The 21,447-nt window shown below is 42.6% G+C and overlaps 1 protein-coding gene across 2 annotated transcripts in view; it reads right to left on the bottom strand.

The window, feature by feature from the left end:
- LOC120019178 (RNA-binding protein 25-like) overlaps positions 1–19,696 on the bottom strand; it is a 33,466-nt gene extending 13,770 nt beyond the window's left edge. Inside the window, exons 1-7 of one of the 2 annotated variants that reach the window (XM_038962481.1) lie at positions 19,565–19,696; positions 15,805–15,880; positions 13,202–13,404; positions 10,883–10,940; positions 7,107–7,276; positions 6,444–6,629; positions 189–275 (exon numbers count right to left, since the gene is read on the bottom strand). In XM_038962481.1, the coding sequence (XP_038818409.1) occupies positions 189–275; positions 6,444–6,629; positions 7,107–7,276; positions 10,883–10,940; positions 13,202–13,404; positions 15,805–15,880 (780 nt within the window). In that variant the 5' untranslated portion in view covers positions 19,565–19,696. Of the gene's footprint in view, positions 1–188; positions 276–6,443; positions 6,633–7,106; positions 7,277–10,882; positions 10,941–13,201; positions 13,405–15,804; positions 15,881–19,564 lie in introns of both variants that reach the window. The other variant, XM_038962480.1, reaches the window with a different exon arrangement.
- Positions 19,697–21,447: the final 1,751 nt, after the last annotated feature.

Here is a 21,447-nt window from a genome sequence, read left to right on the forward strand (position 1 = left end):
ACGCAATATTTTGGTATAAAAGCGTTACTATTCTCCCATCCTATATTTAGAGAACAATCATGAAAGGGTCTTTGTGCAAGTGTCCACTAGCAGTAAATGTGTAAACTAAAAGGAGTGTACTACTAGCATGTGCTGCTTCTTTTCCGAAACCTGCAATGTGAGTGAGAGAGATGAATACGGTACTGTACCTTGTGGGTGTCACGGAATTTACTGATCTCTCTGGAAATCAGGTCTCTCTTGTCATCCTCCAACCCGTCAATTGCGTTGATATCCTCCTAAGGGACAATGGGATGCAGGCAGATGGGACATTGTTCAGGGTCATGCTGTCAACCATTTCTTACACGGAACCCAAACAGGCTGTGCGCGTGCTCCATCGTGCATAAATGTATTTTCTCCCCCCACACCAAATGTGATCACGACACGCAGGTTAAAATATCAAAACAACCAATTACATTCATTTGGGGACAGGTCGAAAAGCATTAAACATTTATGGCAATTTAGCTAGCTAGCTTGCACTTGCTGGCTAATTTGTCCTATTTAGCTAGCTTGCTGTTGCTAACTAATTTGTCCTGGGATATAAACATTAAGTTGTTATTTTACCTAAAATGCACAAGGTCCTCTACTGCCAATCACAATATAAAGTCAAGAGAAGAAAAGACCTAGAAGGAGGAGAGATGACTAGAAACGATTCGGTTGACAGTTTTAATCCACAGATAAAACTGTCAACTGAATCGTTTCTAGTCATCTCTCCTCCTTCTAGGCCTTTTCTTCTCTTGACTTTATATTGCGATTGGCAACTTTCATAAATTAGGTGCATTACCGCCAATGACACCCACGTGGGTATAACCAATGAGGAGATGGGAGAGGCAGGACTTGCAGCGCGAACTGCATCACAAATAGAACTGACTTCTATTTTAGCGCCTGGCAACGCAGATGCTTGTTGGCGGCGCGAGCAGTGTGGGTGCAATAAATTAATAATTTCGATTTCTAAATTTATTTAGCATTTTGCGCGCGCAACGCGAGCGGTGTAGTCAGCCTGTTAGCGTAGTGTTTCCATTTACACAGATCACACAACCTGAAGAAACACCTAGAGCTGTGGGCCAGTTTCCCAGACACAGATTAAGCTTATTCTTGGTCTAAAAAGCATGCATGAGAATCTACATTGAAATAGCTTTTAAGTCCAGGACTAGACTTAAGTCCTATCCAGAGCTTTGTGCATCAGTAAATGTATAATGTGCCCAAATACAATATCACAACCCCAACCAATGCATATCAGGTTACAGAGAAAGGATCCCCCCAGAGTGATAACAGAGAAAGGATCCCCCCCCCCCCCCCCCCCGAGTGATAACAGAGAAAGGAACCCCCCCCCAGAGTGATAACAGAGAAAGGAACCCCCCCCCAGAGTGATAACAGAGAAAGGAACCCCCCCCCAGAGTGATAACAGAGAAAGGAACCCCCCCCCCAGAGTGATAACAGAGAAAGGAACCCCCCCCCAGAGTGATAACAGAGAAAGGAACCCCCCCAGAGTGATAACAGAGAAAGGATCCCCCCCAGAGTGATAACAGAGAAAGGAACCCCCCCAGAGTGATAACAGAGAAAGGATCCCCCCCAGAGTGATAACAGAGAAAGGAACCCCCCCCCAGAGTGATAACAGAGAAAGGAACCCCCCCCCCAGAGTGATAACAGAGAAAGGAACCCCCCCCCAGAGTGATAACAGAGAAAGGAACCCCCCCAGAGTGATAACAGAGAAAGGATCCCCCCCAGAGTGATAACAGAGAAAGGTGTTAAGTTCATGTTTTAAGTATCCCTATACTCCTGTTATTACGGGGCTATCACGGAGTCAAGAGTGCGCATGCGCTGGAAGTCTGTTCGTTGTTGGACCTAGCCTGGAGTGTAATGGCTACCTTGTAGTGTGTTCATATAGTAGAGTAAACTTTGTTAAACTGGAACCTTGTCGTTGTGTCATTTCGAGTTAACATTGGTAGCAGACGATGGCTTCTAACTACAACGTGCCACCTCGCTTCGACGAGAAGAGGTCGTACGAAAGTTGGAAAAATGAACTGGGAATCTGGACACGCGTTACTAATCTGGACGCGAAAAAGCAAGCACTTGCGGTGGTATTATCGCTCGAGGGAAGAGCGAGAGATACAGCACTGGAGATATCCGTTGAGGATTTGAACAAGGATGACGGTATGGGAACTTTGATCACAGCACTGGATTCTGTATTTCTTAAAGAAGAGAAAGACCGTGCCTACGAGGCATATTCAAACTTTGACAGTGTTACGAGAGATATTTCGGTTGCAATGGCGGACTACATCATTGATTTCGAACAGAGGTACAATAGAATGCGCAAGTACGACATGGTTCTCCCAGATGCAGTGTTAGGGTTCAAGTTGCTAGACACTGCTTGTCTAGATGGTAGGGAGAAACAGTTGGCGTTGACTGCTTGTACTGTGCTGACTTTTGCATCTATGAAGTCGGCACTAAAAAGAATATTTGGTGAAAAGACGTCTGTCGCGCCAATAACAGATGGAATGCAAGTGAGTGACGCAGCATATTACACCGAGCAGCACAGAAAAGGCGCCAAAAAGTCACGTTCTCAAGATAACCAGAAGAGGGCGCCATTTCCCGGCACAAATCCACTGGACACATATGGAAGGAGATCGAAATGTGCTATTTGTCAAAGCACTTACCATTGGGTTAAAGACTGTCCTCATAAAAATGAACACGTTAAACTAACAGAGGAAAATGTAAACACAGAGATAGAGCAGTGTAACATTACACTGTTTTCAAATGAATCTGCTTCTGATACTGAGATTTTTATAGTTGAATCCTTAGGATCTGCTGTGATTGATACTGCATGTACACGGACAGTGTGTGGTGCAAAATGGCTTGATAGCTATGTCAGTGAACTAAATATGAAGGAAGTACAAAATATGATTGACACACCAAGCAACAGAGCTTTCAAATTTGGAGACGGGAGAATTGTCCATTCTACCAAGAGAGTTAAGATACCAGCAAAAATTGGTCAGACTAAGTGTCACATTGAAACAGAGGTGGTCCCTACAGATATCCCCTTACTATTAAGCAAAGCTTCCCTCAAGAAGGCAGAGGCTGTACTAGACATAAAAAATGACAAGGCAGTGATGTTTAAACAACCAGTGACTCTTGAACTTACTACCTCAGGCCACTATTGTGTAAACATTTTAGACAAAGACATCACACAGTGTCCATGCAAAAATGAGATTCTGACTGACACAGAGCACATGAAGATTCTGACAGTCACAGAGAACATGAGCACTAAAGAAAAACACAAAGTATTGTTAAAGCTTTACAAACAGTTTGGACATGATACAGTTAACAGACTTCAAAAGTTACTCAGCAGTTCAGGGAATAATGATGATGAGAAGTACGAGTCTGGAGACAAAGTGTACTACAAACGAGTTGACTGTCAAGAGTGGAAAGGACCGGGAGTAGTCATTGGTCAAGATGGTGTGGTGATATTTGTGAGGCACGGAGGCATGATTGTCAGGGTGCATCACTCAAGATTGCGGAAAGTAAATGATCAACAAGATAGAGGGGCTGTTGCTGAGAATCAGTCTCCTAATGAAAATGACAAAAAGGACACAGTAACAGACACAAACCTACCAGATGTCGCATCCAATGATATGGACACCGAAACTGACATAGGAAATGGAGCAGAGACCTTCAACCATGCCACAGGTAATACTGTTGAGCGTTCAAATGAGGAAAACATTCAACAGCCACATGTGTTAAGAGAACATGGTTGTTCCAATCTGAAAACTGGACAACCTGTTAAATACACGGACAGAGAAAGTGGTATTCCACATACAGCAACCGTCATTGGACGAGCAGGAAAAGTAAAACACAAGAACTGGTACAACTTGCAGTACTCTGAACCAGCTACACTTTCTGGTACAACAGGGTCAGCTGACCTGCCACTTGTAGATAATATCAGAATTGAACCAATGGAAAATCGAGAAAAACAGAATGACATTCAAAATGATGATGTACTTGAAACAAAGGACGTGTCATTTGACTCAGCTAAGCTAGATGAGCTCAGTAATTGGAGGAAAAATGGAGTGTTTGAGGAAGTCAAAGACATTGGCCAAAAGTGCGTCTCAACAAGGTGGGTGTGTACCCTTAAAGAATCCTTAACTGGAATAGTGCCCAAAGCACGTCTAGTGGCTAGAGTTTTTGAGGAGCTGGCTGCTAAAGAACTCCCAAAAGACTCACCGACATGGGCCTCAGAGTCACTCAGATTGCTGATGTCAGTGATCTGCCAGAAAAAATGGAAACTTAATTCCATAGACATCAAATCTGGATTTTTGCAGGGAACAGAGCTGTCAAGGGACATTCACATCCGACCTCCGCCCGAAGCTAAAAGTGAAGGAACACTGTGGAAACTAAAAAAGTGTGTGTATGGACTGGCAGATGGATCACTCTACTGGTACAACAAAGTCAAGGCAACAATGCTGAATACAGGTGGAAAAATGTCACAAGTGGATCCTGCAGTCTTCTATTGGCTTGATCAAGACTGCAATGTGACTGGAGTACTTGCCTGTCATGTTGATGACTTTATCTGGGGTGGCTCACAGACCTTTGCTTCAACTGTGATTCCACACCTCAAAGCTGTTTTCTAGGTTGGCCGTGAGGAGCATGATCATTTTTGTTATGTTGGCATAGAGTTTATTACAGTTGATGGAAAAATACTGATGCAACTGGAGAGCTATATCAAGAATCTTCAACCTATCCACATGGATTCTTCAAGAGCCGTACAAAGGAATTCCCCTCTGTGGAATTGAAGCTGGTCAATTGAGGTCAAAGATGGGACAAATTTTATGGGCTGCGAGACAGAGTAGACCTGGTTTGATGGTTGCAACTTGGCATCTAACACAAAACACGCCACTGTACAAACCATTCATGAGGCAAACAAAGTTGTTCGTAAACTGGAATCACAACAAGTGACGTTAAAGTTTCAGCATGTTGGAAAAGATGACTCTTTGAAACTAGTTGTCTTCAGTGATGCTTCGCTAGGTTATCACTGGTGGGACAAAACGGCACTTCCTACCTGTAGTTTGTGTCACTGACAACTACTCATTAGTTGATGCTGTGAAGTCAACCAAGTCTGTCACAGAGAAAAGACTTTGAGATTAGCAGCATCAAGGAACTTATTCAAGCACAGAGAATCCAGCGGATTCTGTGGTCGACCACAAAGGAACAGCTTGCTGACTGTCTGACTAAAAAGGGAGCATCCGGTCTTGTGCTCCTACAGGCTCTCGCTCCTACAGGCTCTCAGTAATGGAAAGTGGCAGCCTGTAACACAACCCATTTGTAATGGGGATCTTGAATAATACTTGGACCTTTAATTATGTTGTTGATGTTTTATTTGTCTTTAAAGAAAAGGGGGAGATTGTTAAGTTCATGTTTTAAGTATCCCTATACTCCTGTTATTACGGGGCTATCACGGAGTCAAGAGTGCGCATGCGCTGGAAGTCTGTTCGTTGTTGGACCTAGCCTGGAGTGTAATGGCTACCTTGTAGTGTGTTCATATAGTAGAGTAAACTTTGTTAAACTGGAACCTTGTCGTTGTGTCATTTCGAGTTAACAAAAGGATCCCCCCCAGAGTGATAACAGAGAAAGGATCCCCCCCAGAGTGATAACAGAGAAAGGATCCCCCCCAGAGTGATAACAGAGAAAGGATCTCCCCAGAGTGATAACAGAGAAAAGATCTCCCCAGAGTGATAACAGAGAAAAGATCTCCCCAGAGTGATAACAGAGAAAGGATCCCCCCAGAGTGATAACAGAGAAAGGATCCCCCCAGAGTGATAACAGAGAAAGGATCCCCCCAGAGTGATAACAGAGAAAGGATCCCCCCAGAGTGATAACAGAGAAAGGATCCCCCCAGAGTGATAACAGAGAAAGGATCCCCCCAGAGTGATAACAGAGAAAGGATCTCCCCCAGAGTGATAACAGAGAAAGGATCTCCCCAGAGTGATAACAGAGAAAGGATCCCCCCAGAGTGATAACAGAGAAAGGATCCCCCCAGAGTGATAACAGAGAAAGGATCCCCCCAGAGTGATAACAGAGAAAGGATCTCCCCCAGAGTGATAACAGAGAAAGGATCCCCCCCAGAGTGATAACAGAGAAAGGATCTCCCCAGAGTGATAACAGAGAAAGGATCTCCCCAGAGTGATAACAGAGAAAGGATCCCCCCCAGAGTGATAACAGAGAAAGGATCTCCCCCAGAGTGATAACAGAGAAAGGATCTCCCCCAGAGTGATAACAGAGAAAGGATCCCCCCAGAGTGATAACAGAGAAAGGATCCCCCCCAGAGTGATAACAGAGAAAGGATCCCCCCCAGAGTGATAACAGAGAAAGGATCTCCCCAGAGTGATAACAGAGAAAGGATCTCCACGTACCTCCTCTTTTTTCTCTTTCCTTTTCCTGCGTTGCTGAGATTCATCATCATTCAAGGGAGCTTTGAGATCGCTGGCGTACTCTCGGATCAGACCGTCGATGGTGCCCTTGACGATCTGGTCCCGCATCTGGGTGTCCTTGTCGATCACCTCCTCCTCTTCCTCCTCTTTTCCATCCTCTGCTTCCGCCTTCTATCACAAACACAGAGAGAGATGGAGGAGAAGGGAGAAAGAAAGAGAATGCAAAGAGAGAGAAAGAGGGAGAGAGAGGTGGCAGGCAGGTTAGTATTATAAGGCAACTCAGCCTAACTAGTTGAAATTTAATTATAAGGGGCTGTTTTGTTCCAGGCCTTTCGGCACAGAGTTACCCATTCGTTTAGGCAGCCCTGCTTCCTAGTGCTTGGTCCATCTTAGCCTCCACTATATTACACTGTCATTCAGATTGCAAGCAACATTCCCCTCTCCCCTCTGCATGTGTTACTTCGTTGTTGATAACATAGAAATAGAATGAATGGGGAAGCCCGTTCTATCCATTCTATTTTGATGGTCGATATATTTGATCTGTCAATTCTGTTTCCTGTGGCAGCACCATTCCACCAAATCTAATTCCAGTTCTATGTAAATGTACTTGGCGTGTAAAGGTGATTGATTCCAGCGTGTCCCCACCCCGTTGCCGTTGGTGCTACTCTTCTTCTTGCCCTTCCACTCGTCCAGCTGGGCCTTGGTCTTGGCGTCCACCTTCACCAGCAGCTTCTTCTCCCCGATCTGCAGCTCGTGGAGCAGTCGCAGGGCCCGCAGCGTCGACTCTGGTTCCTTGTACTCACAGAATCCAAAAGCTGGAGAGAATAGAGGAGACAGGAGGGATGGCACAGTGTTTATCACACACCAGCGCATATTCACCACCAGGAATCAGTGACGGCAGTGTAGTAGGCAGGGCCTACCCTGTAAAAATGAAAAAATAACTAATGAAAAACAAATATAAATTGTCAATAATTTGGTCAACTTTTCTGCATGATAAAATTGATTTCTGGACTAGTACTTACTTCCCAAATTGGCAGCCTTGCTGTGTGCCTTTCCCCCACCCTTGAAACTCAATGCAAGGCATTGACAGGACTTGTGCATGCATGTTTCTACCATACACACTGAAAGGCAGGCCGAGAGCTTTGCTGCTTTTCATGTGTCAGTATGTCCCATTCATTTTCATTGCACTCAAATAATAAATGTGCATTGGTGTGAAAAAAGTAATGGGATAGGCAGGGCTCGCTCCTGCCTGTGGACGTCACATGTCAACTGCCGCCTTTTTGCGGTTACGTTTGTTTTACTGCTAGCTAAAATAAGCTGATCAGGACAGCTAACGTATTGCAACTGAAACAGTTATCAAAGTTGGATTTTCTAGCGAAACGGGGTGACAAGGGATGGAAGACGAACACCTGAGCTGAGGGACCTACATCAAAAGGAAGGGACAGAAAATAACACAAGTGGTATCAACAGACAGACTGGCTCTGTGGCTGAGCTGCTAGGCGACAGGGGGTGGTATCAACAGAAAGACTGGCTCTGTGGCTGAGCTGCTAGGCGACAGGGGGTGGTATCAACAGAAAGACTGGCTCTGTGGCTGAGCTGCTAGGCGACAGGGGGTGGTATCAACAGAAAGACTGGCTCTGTGGCTGAGCTGCTAGGCGACAGGGGGTGGTATCAACAGAAAGACTGGCTCTGTGGCTGAGCTGCTAGGCGACAGGGGGTGTTATCAACAGAAAGACTGGCTCTGTGGCTGCACTGCTAGGCGACAGGGGATGGTATCAACAGAAAGACTGGCTCTGTGGCTGCACTGCTAAGCGACAGGGGGTGGTATCAACAGAAAGACTGGCTCTGTGGCTGAGCTGCTAGGCGACAGGGGGTGGTATCAACAGAAAGACTGGCTCTGTGGCTGAGCTGCTAGGCGACAGGGGATGGTATCAACAGAAAGACTGGCTCTGTGGCTGCACTGCTAGGCGACAGGGGATGGTATCAACAGAAAGACTGGCTCTGTGGCTGCACTGCTAAGCGACAGGGGGTGTTATCAACAGAAAGACTGGCTCTGTGGCTGCACTGCTAGGCGACAGGGGGTGTTATCAACAGAAAGACTGGCTCTGTGGCTGCACTGCTAGGCGACAGGGGGTGTTATCAACAGAAAGACTGGCTCTGTGGCTGCACTGCTAGCAGCCGACTCTACTGTTTCCAATGCCTGCTGTTCTCCACCAGCGACAGCGTGTTTCTGGTGGAGAACAGAGCGAGTTACTGCGATTTGACTATAGCACTCAACAAGCATGAGAAATCTACGTCTCACATCCAAAGCCAGATAGCTCTTAAGACATTAGGCAGCTCACGGATAGATCTGACATTGATTGAACGTGAATATGCACAATGCAAAGTTAAAGAGACCCAGATTTTGAAAGACCTAGCTAATTAATGCTACAGCATGCTACCTAGGTAAACAGGAGTTGGCATTTCGTGACAACGACAAGAGTGTCAGCTCATCAAACAGGCCCAGGGGACAACAACAAGAGTGCCAGCTTATCAAACAGGCCCAGGGGACAACGACAAGAGTGTCAGCTCATCAAACAGGCACAGGGGACAACGACAAGAGTGCCAGCTCATCAAACAGGCCCAGGGGACAACAACAAGAGTGCCAGCTTATCAAACAGGCCCAGGGGACAACGACAAGAGTGTCAGCTCATCAAACAGGCCCAGGGGACAACGACAAGAGTGTCAGCTCATCAAACAGGCCCAGGGGACAACGACAAGAGTGTCAGCTCATCAAACAGGCCCAGGGGACAACGACAAGAGTGTCAGCTCATCAAACAGGCCCAGGGGACAACGACAAGAGTGTCAGCTCATCAAACAGGCCCAGGGGACAACGACAAGAGTGTCAGCTCATCAAACAGGCCCAGGGGACAACGACAAGAGTGTCAGCTCATCAAACAGGCCCAGGGGACAACGACAAGAGTGTCAGCTCATCAAACAGGCCCAGGGGACAACGACAAGAGTGTCAGCTCATCAAACAGGCCCAGGGGACAACTACAAGAGTGTCAGCTCATCAAACAGGCCCAGGGGACAACTATGTGGAACTATTACAGGCCTTTGCTGAACAACATTTAACAGATAGCAACCCATTTAAAGACTGCCATCATGTTTGCTTTTTGCTCATGACCTATGATGGCATTTTCAATAAAACTGACTCGCTGTTCCGGGTTCTGCAGAACAAAGTGATGGATATGTGTGTCTGCGGTACCCATAGAAACGACACAAAGAAAGAACTGGAACAGCAGTGACAAGATGTTGATAGTTTCTATGAGCGATTTGAGCATAAATGCAATGAAGTGGGCCTTGCAGAAACTCGTAGTAAACACCCGATCAGAGTAGAGGGCGAATCTACTACAACATACTGGACAATATCAATGTTCAGATGAGAGCCAGACCACTTTGGTGATCTTCATTTCCTTTGCTTAGAGGACTACACTAAATAAAATGCTCATCAAAATACTGCAAGTACTTTGACTTCGTTAGACTTCAGGCTGATCTTGTCAGATTGTACAGGTCACTAATTATAGGAGACAAATCAACTGGACAGCTCCTTTTTGTTCCAGCATGACCTGACACAGAAGGTCCCTGAGGCGACAAAGTTACTGCAGCTGGTCCTCATTATATCAGCCACAATAGCATTCATTGAGAGGTCATTTCCTGCACTGAAACGGATAAAGACATAGTCGAAACCGGACCGATCAAGGATGACTCTCATCCCTTGCCATCATCTCCTTTTAAAACTGACGGCCAACAGTGAGGAGATAGACGGACGGGCTGTTTACAAGTGCAAGTGTTTATTTAGAGTAGCACCATCTACTAGGATTACATGTCTGTTGTGTTAGCACTACTGATCTGAGATGTGTACTGACTACTGGGCATGCTGGGTCGCTGTCTGCGGTTCTGAAAGTTGCCTGTCCGTGCAGAGCAGCCAGTTGCGTGGGGCACAAGCTATTAGGGCCTGTGAATGTTTCTAATGGTTGGCCACCTACCTGCTGCTGTTTGGTTGTTTGATGGTTATCTTTGTGATCGTGTCATACCGATAAACACCGTAGCAAAAATACGCTTGATGAGTGTGTGTGTGCGCGTGAGACGAGGAGCGGGGGAAATTAAGGAATAACTTTGTCAAGAGTCGTGTTCATTCAAATAAAAAACATTCAAATTAGTATTTTTTTTTTTTTTTTTAAATCGGGCAAGTCCACATAGTCACACCCTGTTTCAGTCTGTTTCCTTATAATTAGTGTCTAATGAACTGGACCATGCTAAATAGTTTTACTAAATAGTTGTTGCTCCAGATTGAGAAAGCATGCCGGGGGGGTGAGGGTGACATTGGACTTACATGGTGGTAGAATATTTCACAAATGTTGTACCTGTTCTGTTTTTACCTTGAAGTTTTCCAGAGGCTCCTTGGACTCGCTTCCAGCTTAGGACCAGGCCACATTTCTGAAGAGGGAAACATTTCTTTATGACATGGACCCACTAAAGAAGATGGTTTACATTTCTATCATAGAGGATCAGGTGCAGTGGTGTAAAGTACTTAAGTAAACATACCCCAAAAAACTACTTAAGTAGTACTTTAAAGTATCTGTACTATGAATATTTTCCCCTACTTTTGTTTTCTTTAGGAATGTAGTAAAGTAATGTACTTTATACTCCATACATTTTCCATGACACCCGAAAGTACTCGTTACATTTTGACAGGAAAATGGTCCAATTCACACACTTATCAAGAGAACATCCCTGGTCATCCCTACTGCCTCTGATCTGGCAGACTCATTAAACACAAAGGCTTGGTTTGTAAATTATGTCTGAGTGTTGGAGTGTACCCCTGGCTATCTGTCAACAAAAAATACAAGAAAATTGTGCCGTCTGGTTTGCTTAAAATAAGAAATTAGAAACTGATTTATACTTTTGATACTTAAGTACATTTGAGAAATTCCATTTACTTTTAATACTTAAGTATAAATAAAACTAAATACTTAGACTTTTACTCAAGTAGGATTTTACTGGGTGACTTTTACTTTATTCATTTTCTATTAAGAGATCTTTACTTTTACTCAAGTTTGACAATTTAGTACTTTTTCCACCACTGATCAGGTGAAAACCAGAAAAAAAATTGAAATAAAATATTTGGCCAAAAGATAAACATCTTTTACAAATCAGTTGAACCCCAAAGTCTAACTGAACCTTCATACACATACCGAAAACAGAAGAAAACCTCTCAAAACAACTATCCTGATTTGAATTGTCTATTTGAGAGCTGTATTGTACTAATATGATGTGTGACTAAAGACATTGACCGTATCCGAATACCCATAACAGCGTCATAAATAGTAGGCTGTGGAGTATTAAAAAATAAATTAATTAAATAACGTTTTATAGTACGTGTCATTTTGAAAATGTTGTATGCTTTAAATGCGCAGATGTCATACTAATTTCGGCTTTTCATATAGTATGAATGAACTGTAAACTTTTGGGGAATTTCTCACTCACAATGCATTCAAACTGAATAAAAGGACGGCTAAGATTTGATATTTCTTTGAAAGTAAATATATATATATATATATATATATAAAATAATAAACTAATTGAAGATGGCAAAGAAGATGCAAAAAGAGTTTCCCGCAGTTCTGTCCGTAATAGGATCACAACTATTTAATCATACATCTTTGAAAACAGATTGTTATTTTCAGCCTGCAGTGCCTTTACTTTAGCTAAATAGCTAACATTAGCTTTAGCAGGACTTGAAGTTAACTGGATACCTGAAAATCTTGCGGTTGTTGAATGACAACTTCATATTTAACCTAGCTAGCTAGTTAGACTATCCTTTCCGGTTTAAAAACTGAGTGTACAAAACATTATTAAGGACCCCTGTTCGTTCCATGAGGCTGACCAGGTGAATCCAGGTGAAAGCTATGATCCCTTATTGACGGCACTTGTTAAATCCACTTCAGTCAGCGTAGATGAAGGGAAGGAGACAAGTTAAAGAAAGATTTTTAAGTCTTGACACATGGATTGTGTATGTGTGCCATTCAGAGGGTGAATGGGCAAGACAAAAGATTGAAGTGCCTTTGAACGGGGTATGGTAGTAGGTGCCAGGCGCACTGATTTGTGTCAAGAACTGCAATGCTGCTGGGTTTTTCATGCTCAACAGTTTCCCGTGTGTATCAAGAATGGTCCACCACCGAAAGGACATCCAGCCAACTTGACACAACTGTGGGAAGCATTGGAGTGAACGTGGGCCAGCATCCCTGTGGAACGCTTGACACCTCGTAGAGTCCATGCCCTGACAATTTGAGGCTTCTAAATGCACTTTTAAAAAACTTGTTACAGATTCTATTTTTGGAAACAGAAAACTGTATGGAAATCAAATGTTTCATCGATGAGAAAATGTGCAGAACGTTGAACAAAATCCATCTCGGTCCATCTTTTCCCACTGGGCTTCCTCATCACCATATTTGGTAGTGAGTGGAAACACCAACCGGATGCTTCACATTTATACATCTGGTGAAATAGCTGGCTCATTTTTCTAGCTGTGGTAGTATAAACATTGTCATAAATAGTATGCGACGAGGAGTACATAGTATGCAGTTTTAGTATGTAGTGCGCTAGTTTGGTTATTGGGACATGGTCACCGTCTATAGCCTAAATAAAAGGTTGCTGTCTCTTTCCAATATGACTACATGCAAGTTCCACTTCCTCACCGCCAGCAACTTTCGAATCAGCATGTCCGAGGCCTTGTCCGAGATGTTTCCTACAAACACTGTGGTGGTGGGGCCGCTGTTCTCGTCCAGGGGAGATTCCTTCCTGGGGGCCGCGGGCTTACTGACCACGGGCATGGAGGTGGGTACCAGGACTGTGGGGTTCTGGGTCATGATGCCCATGTGGACTGGTATCATTGGGGTACCTAGAAAAGTGATAACCGGGATTAATGTATACAAAATATATTTGGATTAAAGGAAAATTCAAATCAAAAACGATCTGTAGGTATTTGTTTCTTTAGTCCACTGTTGATACACTCCTGAAATGTTTTGCATGTCAGCAATCAAGTTTCCAAGATATATAACTTTCAAAATACAGGAAGTGTCACAGTATTGGTGCATTCGTAATCAAGTGGGAAGTGGGAATTTACCACCATAGAGTTAGATAGAGAACTATAGGATGGATAAAACCTGTTTTGGCATGGACATTACCAAAGGGCTTCATCATTTTAAGGTAGTCACCTGGGTGGGACTTCCTATGGGTGAAGGAAGGATCACATGATTCTATCCGGGTCATCAGCCAATGAATTACAGTGCCTCCAGAAAGTATTCACAGCTTCACCTTTTACACATTTTGTTGTGTTACAAAGTTGGATTGAAATGGATTTGACATGTTTTTTTTGTCCATGATCTACACACAAAACTCTAATGTCAAAGTGGAAGAAAAATTCTAACATTTGTAAACAATTCATGAAAAATGCAATGCTAAAATACAATCCCCCTGAGTCAATACATGTTACAATCACCTTTTGGCTGCGATTACAGCTGTGGGTCTTTCTGGGTAAGTCTCTAAGAGCTTTCCACACCTGGATTGTGCAACATTTGCCAATCATTATTTTCAAAATTCTTCAAGCTCTGTCAAATTGGATGTTGATCATTGCTAGACAACCATTTTCAGGTCTTAACATAGATTTTCAAGCAGATTTAAGTCGAAACTGTAACTCGGCCACTCAGGATCATTCACTGTTTTCTTGGTAAGTAACTCCAGTGTAGATTTGGCCTTGTGTTTTAGGTTCTTGTCCTGCTGAACGGTGAATTCATCTCCCAGTGTCTGTTGGAAATCAGACTGAACCAGGTTTCCTCTAAGATTTGGCCTTTACTTAACTCCATTCTGTTTATTTTTATCCTGAAAAATCCCCATTCCGTAACAATTACAAGCATACCCATAACATGATGCAGCCATGACTATGCTTGAAAAAATGGACAGTGGTACTCGGTAATGTGATGTATTGGATTTGCCCCAAACATAATACTTTGTATTCAGGACAAAAAGTGAACTGCCTTGCCACATTTTTTGCAGTATTACTTAAGTGCCTTGTGGCAAACAGGATGCATGTTTTGGAATATATTTTCCTCTGTACAGCCTTCCTTCTTTTCACTCTGTCAATTAGGTTAGTATTGTGGAGTAACTACAATGTTGTTGATCCATCCTCAGTGTTATCCTATCCCAGCCATTAACCTCCGTTTTAAAGTCACCATTGGCCTCATGGTGAAATCCTTGAGCGGTTTCCTTCCGCTACGGCAACTGAGTTAGGAAGGACGCCTGTATCTTTGTAGTGACTGGGTGTATTGATACACCATCTAAAGTGTAATTAATAACTTCACCATGCTCAAAGGGATATTCAATATATGCTCTTTTTAGGTGCCTTTCTTTGCGAGGCATTGGAAAACCTCCCTGGTCTTTGTGGTTGAATCTGTGTTTGAAATGCACTGCTCAACTGAGGGACCTTACAGACAATTGTATGTGTGGGGTACAGAGATGAGGTAGTCATTCAAAAATTATGTTAAACACTATTATTGCACACAGAGTCTATGCAACTTATTATGTGACTTGTTAAGCACATTTTTAGTCGTGAACTTGTAAGGCTTGCCATAACAAAGGGGTTGAATACTTATTGCCTTAAGACATTTCAGCTTTCATTTAATTAATTAGTAAACATTTCTCAATACATAATTCCACTTTGACATTATGGCCATTGTGTGCCGGCCAGCGACAAATCTCAATTTAATCAATTTTAAATTCAGGCTGTAAAACAACAAAAAGTGGAAAAAGACAAGGGGTGTGAAAACTTTCTGAAGGCACTGTATACTTGTGAGCAAACATTCCATAACTGTAGGTGGCAGTAAATTGCCATTCTTGGCTTTATACCTGTTCAAACAACACACTCTAGATGGCAGTAGGCAACCTTTTAGTTTGTTTGCCAACTCAGAAGTAGTAGAAGAAGAAAATGTACTACTTCAAAATGGAGATAGCTTCGCTGGCCCTGGCCGTGCACTCAGACACCATACTGGGACATAGAGAATGATAGAGATATCATCGGTATATATGTTTACCAGATACGACTGGGAAAAATCCATTTGAACAGCTCTCCAACTGGTAATTACTAGAGGGAAACTCATCCATTATATTGTTTCTCTATCAATACAAAGTTTGCAGAATATTATATATCCTTTACAAATCAAAGGCATGTTCACAATTTACTAACTAGCTGTATAATTTACATAGACAGGTCCATAGGATAGGACCTCTGTCTATGACGACTCACCTGAAGGAAAACCAGAGAACTGTGGAGGGGGGATTCCCGGTGGCAACAGGGGTCGGTTGAGATGAGGGAACGACATCTTGTGGAAATCACCCACATAAAACATTGGACCAAAATAAACAGACAGAACAGTCATAAGAGAGCAGTGGACACAACAGTAAACAACTCTCCAGTCCAAACAGGATGACTGGTATAGCGAGTGATTTCAGGCCTAAAAAAAAGCCTAATGAAGTTACTGATACCTCTCACCAAGTCACCTAACATCTTCCTAGCGCCATAAGATACCGTCATGAATTAACATGGACTGTCAACGGAGACACTTTTTCCCCCCTAAGGTATTGAACTGTCAACGCGTTCACGTCACGCACAAGTCATGTAGACATAGTGTTTATGTATACGTCACACGTCAGTTTATTATGAAATATCTCACTACGAACACCTTCGAGTCAGTTTATTATGAAATATCTCACCATGAACACCTACGAGTCAGTTTATTATGAAATATCTCACCATGAACACCTACGAGTCAGTTTATTATGAAATATCTCACTACGAACACCTACGAGTCAGTTTATTATGAAATATCTCACCATGAACACCTACGAGTCAGTTTATTATGAAATATCTCACTACGAACACCTACGAGTCAGTTTATTATGAAATATCTCACTACGAACACCTACGAGTCAGTTTATTATGAAATATCTCACTACGAACACCTACGAGTCAGTTTATTATGAAATATCTCACTACGAACACCTACGAGTCAGTTTATTATGAAATATCTCACTACGAACACCTACGAGTCAGTTTATTATGAAATATCTCACCATGAACACCTACGAGTCAGTTTATTATGAAATATATCACCATGAACACCTACGAGTCAGTTTATTATGAAATATATCACCATGAACACCTACGAGTCAGTTTATTATGAAATATCTCACTACGAACACCTACGAGTCAGTTTATTATGAAATATATCACCATGAACACCTACGAGTCAGTTTATTATGAAATATCTCACCATGAACACCTACATGTATACGATGCTTTTATAAATATGATTAAATTGGAAGAGTAATCTAATCAATTGAATTTGTCAATTTAGCTAAAATAGGCTTATCACCTCTTTAAAAATATAGATTAGGCTGTACGGTTTGCAGCCTGCCACCATTACTGTGTAGATACTGTATAGGAAGGACTCTTTCTGAAATCAACATGGACACGAGGGCTTTATTGGAGCCCTATTCAGGTTCACCCGTTTCACAGATGCAATCACTGTCACCATGCACTCCTTAGGCTATATGCTATCAATTTCTGTGGAGGGTTTGATGTGTTATGGTTAAAAACATGGTATGAATTGAGGGGGTATGTGAGAATTTAACAATTGTTATAGAGAAGGGCAAAAAACACATAGGCTACCCCTTGTTCACTTATACACTGAGTATACCAAACATTAAGAACCTCTGCCCATGACAGACTGACCAGGTGAATCCAGGTGAAAGTTATGATCCCTTATTGATGTCACTTGTTAGATCCACTTCAAATCAGTGTAGATGACGGGGAGGCGATGGCTTAAAAATCTCTCTTTCATCTTTGAGGCATGGATTGTGTGTGTGCCATTCAGAGGGTGAATGGGCAAGACTAAATATTTAAGTGCCTTTGAACAGAGTATTGTAGTAGGTACACCGCTTTGTGTCAAGAACAGCAACACTGCTGGGTTTTTCACTCTCAACAGTTTCCTGTGTGTATCAAGAATGGTCTACCACCGAAAGGACATCCAGCCAAATTGGCACAACTGTGGGAAGCATTGGAGTCACCATGGGCCAGCATCCTTGTGGAACGCTTTCCACACCTTGTGGGGTCCATGCCATGACAAAATGAGGCTGTTCTGAGGGCAAAATGGGGGGTGCAACTCAATATTAGGAAGGTGTATATAAAGCCATCTAGGCTATAACAATGATTAACTCTGCAAGGCTTTCTGCAGTCACTAACCAATTGAATGTCTCGCTCAACATGAGTTCACGCCACGGTAGACTTATAAAGCAAGTGTCATTAATCCCCGGAAAATATGGTTGTTTTAAATGCTCCGGAATTGAGAAGATTAGTGGTCGCCTATGCCTATAACAAAATACCAAAAAGATAGAAGCAGTATGGGTCTATCCATAGACAAAACATCTTAACAGATTAACACATTTTTTACTTTCAGGAGGGGGGAAACGCATTGAATCTGGCTATTCATTTCAGTGCATTTGCATTCTTACGCATAACCTATAGGCTAAACGGAACCAACAATATACCAGCCTATTGTGATCACGTAATGACAAATCCTGAACATTTTGGCTTTATTGATCCTTGATTAAGCAACAGATTTGATACACATGAAGGCCTAGATTGATCCTTGATTAAGCCTACAGATTTGATACACATGAAGGCCTATATTGATCCTTGATTAAGCCTACAGATTTGATACACATGAAGGCCTATATTGATCCTTGATTAAGCCTACAGATTTGATACACATGAAGGCCTAGATTGATCCTTGATTAAGCCTACAGATTTGATACACATGAAGGCCTATATTGATCCTTGATTAAGCCTACAGATTTGATACACATGAAGGCCTAGATTGATCCTTGATTAAGCCTACAGATTTGATACACATGAAGGCCTATATTGATCCTTGATTAAGCCTACAGATTTGATACACATGAAGGCCTAGATTGATCCTTGATTAAGCCTACAGATTTGATACCCGTTACACAATATATTGAGATAAACTACAACTCCCTACTACTGATATAACAGGCCAATACTCAGTTATCACCGAAAACGTGGTAATCAACTACAATGACCATAATCCATTGCGCACCAACTTGTCCGGTCTGTTTCTTTTACGCCTGCTATGTTAGGTTAGTGTGGGGCAGACACAGAGAAGGAGAGATAGAAGTTGCTTGTCAAGACATCACTACCTGAAAATACATGATCTAAGTGACTGATAGTTTTGACTGCTGAATGCAAACTATACCTTATTGACTCTGAATAACTACTAATGATTGTGTCAGACAGAAGCTCTATAGAGATGAGATGGCTTGGAATTAAATAAAGTCATCAAATAAAACGAATGTAATATGCATAACTGAAATATGTTATTAAATTAACGTTAATGTTAATAAATTATAGTTAAGTGAACCAGTAATGGACCGTCATGGGACTTTAATTGTTTTATTATGTGTTGCTACAGCATTCAACCGACATAATGTAATGCATTTAATGTTTAATGATTTTTTAAAAACCAGTGAATATTGTTTTATAATCGAACCGAACTCAAATATCACTAATCGCTAAGCACTATTGGCTGTATAATGTGTCAGCTGACAACTATTCATATCTAAAATTCCAACCGTGTCGTGTGTGGTTGAAAAGCCAGGCCTGGTGCTAGCTATCTGGCTAATTACATATGAAAGACAAATCACCTTCACGTTGGCATTGGTTATATTGTCGTTAGGGTCAGCTATAGCCACCCAACCTTAATTATTCTCGCTAGTTAGGCAAGTAATGTTAGAGATTTTGCCCTCCACAACAGAACAAGCCTGACAAGGTTAGCTGCGGCTGTTGTAGTTAGCGGATACGCTGGCTAACTAACGTTACCGGGAAACCATTCGCAATGTTTGAGGTAGCTAGCTAACGTTACCTAAGGTTGATAAAACTCAGACAATATGGTGAAAAAGTAGCTACTGAATCAGATTTTACGTACCCCAAAACCTCGGTTTATCGATTATTACGGGCGACTCTTCACTTCTGTGTAGCTACCTCCGGTAGGATGCATCGAGGTATGGCTAGCTAACTGCGATAGATCAAATCCGCAAAAAGTCAGCTCACGCAGCAGAGGGTCGTCACTAGTTACCACAGCCACAAAGTCATAACCCCGCCTATTTTTACAATGTATCTTGTTCGGGGGAGTTTATCCGGGATTGGCGTTCAACGATTTTTTTTTGTTTTTTTTACAATGTATCTTCTTAAAATGTGATTTTAGACCTAACCTTAACCACATTGCTAACCTTAAATTAAGACAAAAAAGCAAATGTTTGTTTCCAACTTTGTGGCTGTGCTATCTAGTGGAAACAACAACAGAGATGTACATTTTTAGCAAAGGAATATTTGATTTGTCGATTCGGAAGCCATGTTTTCAACGTCCAGTTCACAGATATTTCATCGGATGAATACATTTGAAGCACCTTCTTGGCGTTTCCACTCACTAGCAAATGTGGTAGCGAGAGGAAGCCCAGTGGCCGGCAGTGGGATGAAATGGAACGAGATACATTTTGGTCGACATTCTGCCAATTTTCTCATCGATGAGAAAACATTTGATCTCAAAACATTTGATCTCAATACAGTTTTCTGTTCTCAAATCTATAATGTGTTATGAACAGAGTGGACTGGGTTTTGTAGACTTTACCCGTTGCCAACGTTTTTTTAAAAATCGCGTTGTTTAGGAGTGCAAAGGCGAATTTAGTTATTGCACACCATGCTTAATTTGTTTACGGACAAGTGTTGGAGTAACTACTGGATGAGAAATGGCTTGTGAGTCGTAATGACGGCTGGGGAACCAGGATTGACCCAGTAACTGAAAAATGAATCTGCTCTGGATTTTACTTTGATCTCAAATTCAATGGCAGGCAGATGTAGTTGGGAGGTTTTGGAGGAATCTATAGTGGGTAGTGATCACTATCCTATCATGGGGGAGGAAGAATCAGTAGGAAATGGATTGAGGAGATGGATATTTGGGGAAGTGGAGTGGGGTCAGTTCCAGGAGTTGAGTGAACAGGAGCTGTCTCAGGTAGATCTTAATTCAGATATAGCAACAGTCAATGGTGGAATAATAGGAGCAATAGTAGGGGCCTCAAGGCAGGTGATTCCTATGGGTACATAGGGGAGAAAGAGTAACGCAGTCCCCTGGTGGAGTGAAGGGTGTAGAGAAGCAGTGAAGAGTAGGAACAGCGCTTTCAGAATGTTGATAAGGTCCCATAATTACCAGCACCTGATTCAGTATAAACAAGCACAAGCAGTAGTAAGGAGGATCATTAGGACAGCTAAGAGGGAGTATTGGCGCTGGTTCTGGGGAAACATAGGCAGGGCCACTCCTGTGGGAGAGGTATGATTAAAAGGATGAGTGGGGTCAGAAGAGATTGGGATCTCCCTGTAAGTGGGGGGGATTGTTGCAGTGAGAGATGTGGAGAAGGCAGAGATGTTAGCCCAGGTATTTGTGAAGGTGCACAGTTCAAATAATCTGACAGAAGAGGGGCAGCATGGGGGAGAGAGAGGGTCAGAGGAGAACATCCGGGGTTCCTGGATCAGAAAGAGATGGTGGGGGATACATTGAATGGCCCTTTTACGTTGGCTGAGATGAAGAGTGCATTAGCTAAAGCAACATTTTATTTTATTTAACTAGGCAAGTCAGTTAAGAACAAAGTCTTATTTTCATTGACGGCCTAGGAACAGTGGGTTAACTGCCTTGTTCAGGGGCAGAACGACAGATTTGTACCTTGTCAGCTCTGGGATTCGATCTTGCAACCTTTCGGTCCAACGCTCTAACCACTAGGCTACCTGCCGCCCCATCTCCTGGGAAGGATGAGATGT

This window comes from Salvelinus namaycush, chromosome 24 (assembly GCF_016432855.1).
Source record: "Salvelinus namaycush isolate Seneca chromosome 24, SaNama_1.0, whole genome shotgun sequence".
Lineage (NCBI taxonomy): Eukaryota > Metazoa > Chordata > Actinopteri > Salmoniformes > Salmonidae > Salvelinus > Salvelinus namaycush.